The following is an 8,864-nucleotide window of genomic DNA, read 5'->3' on the forward strand; positions in this document are numbered from 1 at the left end:
AGTATTAATGTACTATAAGTGAGTAATAATGCAGTAGAATAACATGAATGTTTATTAAAGTGAGTGTACTGGAGAATAATATAAACGTAATGTCAAACAGTTAATAATGTGACTTCAGTGGGTAATAATATACTATAAGTGATTACTAATGCACTAGATGTTAAAGCATTTCATAACTGCAGTGTTCAAAAGTAATCTGAAACCCCAGCTCATTGAAGGCAATGAATAATAAAGACAATGGAAAAATCAAAACTAATAACGTAGTTTGCAAAAATAAATCAACATTTCCTCATCCCTTATTTGCGCGTATCAAAACCAATAGTGCGGGCATATACATCGTACAATGTGAAACCAAAATCTAGTGATTGGAACTTCTGACTAACCACGGGCTTCAATTCTGGAGAACATTCAGGTACAACCGCCACTGTATAAAATCACAAACAAAAAGTATCAGCTAACATACACATTACAGATCAAAAAACGTGCATTAATTAGTCAATACTTACCATTACACAGTACTATATGCACATTACGTTTATCCGTTATAACTATTCCCTAGCCGCGTCGTTATCTAAACCCTAGCAGAGACCATATCTAAACTCGTTCACTTTGGAAATGGTTCTGGTACTAACTACATAGTACACCCTAGCCCCAAGGATTGCTAAACCCTTGGGGAATAACTGAAACGTGAGCCAAATAAGAAAACAGGACAACTCGTCAACTAAACCCTGAGAATGAATTTATGTAAACCAATAAGAGTTACTGACACATCCCTAGAATCCTATAAGTTTAGTTACACAGGATAGAATAATCTAAAAACATAGTTTGAAGGGAAAACAATGTAAAAATAAGAATTAAAGCGATAAAATCCAAAGGTAGAATCCTATAGCCTTGATCTTCACTTGAATCTATTTTCAACCTCTTGCATAGCGAAAATCTTTCAAATATTATGCTCTAGAATTGTGAGGCAAAGAGTGTATGAAAGTGTCTGTGAATGAAGAGTTTTGAGGGGGTATATAGAGAGAGAAATTCGAATCCTATGGATATAAGGAAAAGGTTGGCAAAACGTGCGGACCGCTGTACCTTGGCCAGCGGTCATTGTGCGTTGCCCGTAGCTTCTGCCCATTTGTGTAGTAGTCGGTGCATGAGTTGTAGTGGTTGCTGCAAATTAGTCCAGTGGCTTCAGGACCTTCTCGAGCGGTCGCTGCATACTCCCTAGCAGTCGCTGGACGTCTTCAGATTTCTAGCACAACTTTCTCCAAAGCGGACCGTTATGGGTGTAGTGGTCGCTATGGCCCAACGGTCGCTGCGACGCATACAGCGGGCCGCTGAGCGTTTTGAATGCTCCAGAATTCCATCTTCGACTTTTTCCTATCTTTTTAGCTCAAATATGCACAATTCTCACGAAACATGTCAAAATACCAAAATAGAAAAAATATGTAAAATACGGACATGAATTGTGATTTAGACATTGAAAACAGACCAATTAAGGGCCCTAAAACAGTGCAAAATCCGAGCGTATCACATATATATATATATATATATATATATATATGAATATTCATAAATATTAATTTATTAGTTAGTTTTGATCTACCGTATCTTTCCCAAATATTTGTTTTCTTGTTCGTTAAGTTACTAGCATTATATATAGGAGACATTGTTATTTTTTTCAATCAATCAAGAAATACAATTCAAATTTATCATCTTTGTTGTTCTTCTCTTTGCGAAAAACCTAATTGCGTTTATCATTTTCCTTGATGGGCCCAACGTTCACGATAGAACCTATCTTCTATCACCGATCTTCGCACGCTGATCACTCAGACAAGGAAAATACTCTCATCACCTTGGCTGAATTCTTCATATGAGTATTCGGAGATTTTGTTTATCTGTATCAAGCATAACAACTTAGATTGGGCATTCACTATTTTCTTCTCATCATAATCATATTCTTTGATTGGGACTGAAATTCCACCAATCACGTTTTCAGAGAATAAAAAGAACAAGGCAATAATAAGCATATAAAAATGGTTATTTTTTTAAGACTCCAAATACAATCCCCTACATTTACTCTAAAAGACCATGTTTTAAAAATCGGACCGGACCGGACAGTTCGACCGGTCCAACCGCGAACCGATAGGTAGGCCGGTCCGGTTCACCTATTTAAACCAGTGTGCTGTTGAACCGTTAAGAACCGCCTGAACCGGCTGGTCCAACCGCGAACCGAAAACCGGTTTTTTATTTTTTTCTTTAAATTTTTAAAATTGTTGTTGAAAGAGGTTGAACTCATGACCTCCACCTTAATTAGTAGAAGTTAAACCACTCCACCACAAGGCCATCTTGGGAAAGTATAAACACTAAATATTCTTATACTAAATGATTAAACTTTTGACAATGGAAATACTAGTAGCCTCAACGATGGATTTTTTGACACTAGTTACCTTAATCTTAATGCTGGAAGCGAAAGTGATTGAGATGATAAGTATTTTGTTTTAAGTCAGTAGTTTGGTATTTTGATAAACTCATGTATTTTGTTAAAGACTTGTGTACTTTGCAAGACTTGTGTAGCTATTGGTCTCATGTATTTTGGTTTTTGAACTCTCAAGTATTAGTGCAAGCTGACAAAGTGACAAGCATGGCATGGCAGTGTGTGGAAAAATCTTGATTGCAGTCCCAAATATTTTATTTTTGATATTTTTATAAGGCTATTTTTTTTATTCACATATGTTATTATATGTATTTAATAATATACTATAATATATGTGTTTATTATATATTTCGGTTCAACCAATGGTTCGACCAGTGAACTAGTAAAGACCCCGGTTCGCCGGCCGATCCGATTTTTAAAACATTGCTAAAAGACTTTTAGTCCTATATATTAAGTGTTTGACCAGTCAAAATTTTTGACTAAATTAATAACTTAATTATAATCTAATTAACTTAATTAATTAATATTAAAATTTATAAAATATTTTTTTACTTAAAATAAAAAATGATTAAATTAAAAGGAAATCTACTAGAATAAAAAGTAAAAAGGAAATTTGCTTTCCACACTTTTAAGTTTTTTTTACTCACTATAGTAAAATACGCCCTTAGTACTATTAATGAAAACCTTCTCCTTTTTTGCACAAAGTTTTAGTGTTTATCAGATTGAGTAGATAGGGAATATAACATAGAGATTACATAGAGGAGAGTGTTATATTGCTAATTCAATACTTAATTGCTAACTACAACTAAATAATAGTCATTAGATATTCAAATTAAGAGCTTAGATCATCAATTCCGAAATGTCAATACGATCAACAAAAAACGTCAATAAGTGTATTAAAGACAACTAAATAATAGCCATTAGATATTCAAGTTAAGAGCTTAGATCATCAATTCCGAAATGTCAATACGATAAAAAAAAACGTCAATAAGTGTATTAAAGTCAATTTACAACAATTAGTTGTAACTAACTTTTAAAAAATATCTCATAACTTTAAACGCATATAACCTTCTCGATTTAAATTATTTTTCGCACAACATATATCAAATTAAAGATAATTTCATATGGATTCTAACGATATTTCACTTGCATATGTTCCTACGTCAAAATTTGAAAAAAATTTCGAAAATTTTTAATTTTTTCGTACAACAGAAATGTCAACATAGTATATAAAATATGTCAATATAATACATATAGAATGCCGATATAAGCAATGTGTTAACATTCTTAAAGCATTGTGTTGACATTGTGAAAACATTGTGTTGATATTTTCGAAACACTATATTAATATTTTCGTCCAAAACCTTAATTTGGGAGTTTTTTTTTATCTTTTTCGATTTAATTAATAAAAACGAAACTTACACGTGACAAATTGTAGACCACAAGTTTTCTAAAATCCTATGATCTTAAATTAGTTGTAGTTAACAATTAAATAATGAGTTGGCAATTGATCACTCCCCTTACACAGAGATTATATATTTATCTTTTAATTTAATCAATTTTTATTTCAAGTAATTTTTTTTATAAATTTTAAATATTATATTAATTAAGTTAATTGGTTTCATTAGAATATAATTAAATTATTAATTTGGTCAAACACATTTGACCATTAGTTTTAACGGAAAATGTTAAATTTGGACTAAATTATATTGTTTGGTACCAAAAGGTCACACACTTATGTATGACCAAAAAGTTTTTTAGGGCAAATATAGGTGACCAAAAATAGACTTTAGTCTTTTTTTTAATACATTCCTATATAAGTACATAGCAAAATTCTTCACCATCCGTCCATGACGTAATGTTCATATTTGTAATTTTTACCCATCAACAATTTAAAGTCACATTTTAATTTTTTTATTTTAGGGTAAGTAGATCTCATATTCACTAAATTATGACGTTCATATTCTACTACAAAATTAATTTATAAAAATCGTGACAATATGAGTAAATATATGGCCCCAATCCCACGCAAAGATAATTCATGAAGCTTTCACAAATATATATGAGACAGTTTTATGTGATTGATAAATACTAATGGCATTTTTATCTTTTAAACTAGGATTTCTGAATTCCACATTTTCAACAAGATATAAATCAAATAAAATTATCTCAAATGATAGAAGCAGTCATATGAATCTTGAAATATTCCAAATTACAAACCATTTAACTAAACAAGAATTTACCCAGCACTAGTTTATCAATATAGAATAATCATTGAAAGTGATCTTTTATTTTTCTTGTTTTTTGGTAAAGATGCAATGAGAAGTCGTTAGGCTGTTAATTAAACATACCTAATTTGAGATGAAGAATATAGGAAGCTGCATACCGTATCTATCCTCTTGAACCATATAAGCTACATTGGAAGTTCTTCTTGAAGTTTCCTTCCCACTGCCGATATGCAATCGTATTTGCAGAGTCCACAGCTTGGGGGCTGCAGTCCCCAACCTCGAACACCTCAAGGCGTACACTGAATCCAAGATCTTCGGGAATATATTCCAACTCATAGCAATGTCTAATAATCAGCATTTTCAGTTCTGGAAAGTTCCGAATTTTTGCATCCCATTTTTGGAAATTCAGGTATTCAATCAGCAGGTACTTGAGGTTCTTCATGTCGTAATTGGACCCGAGGCACCATTCCGGCCCATTGAAGGCCAGCTGCTTGAGCTTCAGCACTTCAAGATCCTTCAATTCCTTTCCCAAGAATTCCATGTATTCCCATGGAAGTCCAGTGCCACTCAAAGTGATTCTCTTCAGTCTCTTCGGGAAGAAGCTCTCCACCCCAACTTCGATCCCTTTCCCAAGGAATGGTTTAAGCACGGTGAACTTGAAATGCTCGAGCTTACTCAGCTTGGAAATATTGAAACCGATCTTATCCGGTGCTTCAATCCACATCACCAGCTTTTTCAAGTTGGGCATGTTATTAAGAATCTCATCAGTAAAGAAGGCAGCATCCACATTTGCCAGAGTTTGAAGGTTTAGAAGCAAAGCTTTGTCTTGAGGAATGTTAGGTGGAAGAGCTGGAAAATCAGTTTCTGTAAACCAGAGATGCCTCAACTCTGGCATCTCCCAAATTTCATCCGGCAAGAAAGACACACCAACGAATATGAGCTTAGGTATTCGACGAACCATGAGGACTTGGAGTTTCTGGAGTAAGGATATCTCGGGAGGAAGTTCGTGATTGTAGGTAAGAGAAAGGTATGTTAAATGAGCAAGTTGAAAAAATTCATCAGGGAAGTCAACAAAGTAGACTGTGAAGGCATCTAACACTCTGAGAAGATCGAATGTTAAACAGAAAGGCAAGGGGTGGTGGTGATGGGGTCCTAGGTAGAGAAGAGTGCGTGCGGATGTGATTTTTTTTGTGGTCTCGTAAACATCTTCGAGGCTCATGAGAAGGTTTTTGTGAATGGACACGCGCCTCTGTTCCTCTATACCTTCTTCTAGTTGCTGATTATACTTGTTCCTGCAGTGGAAGAACTTCTCTTTTCCAGATTCTATCTCAGCCAGTTTCCGTAAACTGTTTGGGATCTGACAAACTTTGATTCCACCATTGGAACTATTCCTGCTAACTGAAATGAGATTTCTGCCTACGAGATCCTCCAAGGCTCTCTGAGCCACAAGTTCCAAGGTTGGTGCGGGCACTGATGGTTTTGGGAAGAAGCCTTCAGCAACCCAAAGTTTGATGAGTTTAGAGACACGTATCCCAGCAGGGAATGCTCCCATGTAAAGGAAACACCCTTTGAGTCTAGCGGGCAAGTTATTGTAACTGAGCGATAAGTTCTCCATGTAAGAATCCTCAGCTGCAGTAGCACCAGCAGTATCTTCTTCAATCTTTTTCCAGTACTTGGGGTCCAATCTCTCCTGAGAGAGTAGGCCAGCAATTGCTATGATTGACAGAGGAATACCATTACAATTCTCAGCGATTCTCCTTCCAGTAACCTTCAAGTGAGCAGGGCAGGCTTTTGTGATATCATCCTTGTAGTCTTCAACTTTATCACTGAATACCATATAACACAGCAACTCCCAGCTATTCTCCAGCCCGAGCGGCTGCATCTCATGAAGCAAATTAGCCTTTTTGGAAATTTTATCAGCGACATTTCTCACCCTAGTGGTGAGAAGAATCCTGCTGCCGTTCTCCTTACCGGGCAAGGCGTGGGCGATCCGATCCCAAGCAGTTAAGTCCCAGACATCATCCACCACGATTAGGAACTTGAGATTGTAGAGCTCCTGATGGAGGCGTTGGAGCAAGGTCTGCTCGTCACCCACCATGGCGTAGTAGCCTGCTGGGTAGTACATGCTGTCCATGGTGTTCAGGATCTTGGTGAACACCTCTTGGTAGTTGACATCTTGTGACACCGTAACCCAAGCTCGAATATTGAACTGCTTCCTGATTTCTTTGTCTTCATAGATGCTTCTGGCGAGGGCCGTTTTACCAATCCCTGGAATCCCGGTGATGGGAATCACCAGCTGCGATTTGTCATCCGACTCCAGCCACTCTTTCACCAGTTTGAAGTCTTCCTCCTGCCCCACGATCTTTTCCTTGCTACTGAAATTGATCGAAGGCAAGTAGCGGTAGCTGAGATCCAAGATCGCCAAGTAGGAATCTTCCCCCTTGGTAGCAGCATTAGCAATATCTTCTTCAACCCGCTTCCAAATTTCCACTTTCTTCTGAATCAGAATAGACCCAACAACAACCAGTGACAGAGGAAGACCATTACACTTCTCCGCAATGCTCTTTCCAGTTTCCATCAAGTGAGGAGGGCAGAATGTTGTAATAACATCCCCGTCGCGTTCCATTTTATCACCAAACACCCTATAACAGAGCAACTCCCAGCTGTGATCCAGCCCGAGCGGCTTCATCTCATGAAGAAAACTTGATTTTTTGACGGCCTCAGCCACCTCCTGAACCCTAGTGGTGAGAAGAATCCGACTACCGTTCTCCTTATCAGGCAAGGCATGCGCGATCCGATCCCAAGCATTAGTGTCCCAGATATCATCCACGACGATTAGAAACTTGAGATTGCAAAGCTCCTGATGGAGGCGTTGGAGCAAGGTCTTCTCGTCGCCCTGGGTGGCATAGTGGCCTGCTTGGTAGTTATTGCTCTCCATGGTGCTCAAGATATTGGAGAACACCACTTGGTAGTTGACATCTTGTGACACTGTAACCCAAGCACGAATGTGGAATTGCCTCCTGGTTTCTTTGTCGTTGTAGATGCTTCTGGCAAGGGTTGTTTTACCAATCCCAGGAAGCCCAGTGATGGGAATCACCAGCCGCGATTTGTCATCGGAGTCCAGCCACTCTGTCACCAGTTTGAAGTCTTCCTCTTGCCCCACGATCTTGTCCTTGGCGTTTTCGGAGAAGAGATACTGGGCTGTAGGGTCGTTTCTGATCTCCTTCTCCAGTTCCGTCGCATCTGCTTCCACGAGCTTTATGCCGTCTTCGAGCTTCTTCATGGTGGTTTCGTCGGATTTGTGTGGTGAGTCGTCTTTGATCCAGTATTCGACCTCGTCTTGAGCGGCGTAGATGGCTTCTCTGATGCGGTTTTGGAGATCCTTCATTTTGTCTCTTTTTACTTTGGGGACGAAGGAGATTTTGTCGAGAGAGGATTGCAAGGAGGAGACTTTTTCGCGGAGGGATTCGATCTGAGGTTTGTGGACATGAGGAGGGAACTGGGCGGAATCCAGCAGCTGATCCAGTGTTTGCCGGAAAACAGTAACAGCAGAGTAGGCAGCCATTGTTTCATATAAGAATAAAATCTGTTTTCACTTGGGGAAATGAATTTCTTAAGTACGGTAATCTATTAATTTGGGATAAGAAACCGTTGGATAGGAAACATGTCTGCTTTAGTCTTCACATAAGCGGGATAGGATCCCTGCTGTCCATGAAAGCAAAACACATTTTTCTGTGAACAAAACGCATAATGATACGCTCCATTCCCTTTCTCTTTTGTTTAGTTGTTTGGCGGAAAGGGAAGTTGTGAGAAAAATACTCCCTCCGTCCCGTTTTAGGAGTCCCGGTTAAGTCGGGCACATATTTTAAGAAAAAAGTGTTTGAATGTGTAATAAATAAATATTGTAGTGGATGTTGAGACTCACTTTTAACACTTTTTTATTAGTTGTAGTGGATGTTGGAACCTATTTTAACACTTTTTTTATTAGTTGTAGTGGATGTTGGGACCACTTTTAACACTTTGTAGGCATTTTTTATTAATTTATCTCAACTGGGACTCCTAAAGCGGGACGCCCAAAATTGATCAACCGGGACTCCTAAAGCGGGACGGAGGAAGTAATTATTAGGATTATAATTTTTGAGATTATGATTCTTAGGATTTATGATTTCTAGGATTTGATTCTTAAGGATATGAATCAGTAGAATATA

General features: G+C 37.6%; 1 protein-coding gene across 1 annotated transcript; it reads right to left on the reverse strand.

Moving 5' to 3' along the window:
* Positions 1 to 4,578: 4,578 nt before the first annotated feature.
* LOC148933931 (putative late blight resistance protein homolog R1A-3) lies at positions 4,579 to 8,356 on the reverse strand. Its single transcript, XM_089063471.1, has one exon. The coding sequence runs from the start codon at positions 8,219 to 8,221 to the stop codon at positions 4,820 to 4,822; it is 3,402 nt and encodes a 1,133-aa protein (XP_088919597.1). The 5' UTR covers positions 8,222 to 8,356; the 3' UTR covers positions 4,579 to 4,819.
* Positions 8,357 to 8,864: the final 508 nt, after the last annotated feature.

This window comes from Salvia hispanica, chromosome 1, assembly GCF_029641045.1.
Source record: "Salvia hispanica isolate PSC_SH4W2 chromosome 1, Shi_PSC_v1, whole genome shotgun sequence".
Taxonomy (NCBI): Eukaryota; Viridiplantae; Streptophyta; class Magnoliopsida; order Lamiales; family Lamiaceae; genus Salvia; species Salvia hispanica.

Bases quoted from the DNA above. Each gene is read 5' to 3' on its own strand.
- LOC148933931 (XM_089063471.1), bottom strand. From the start codon at position 8,221: ATGGCTGCCTACTCTGCTGTTACTGTTTTCCGGCAAACACTGGATCAG.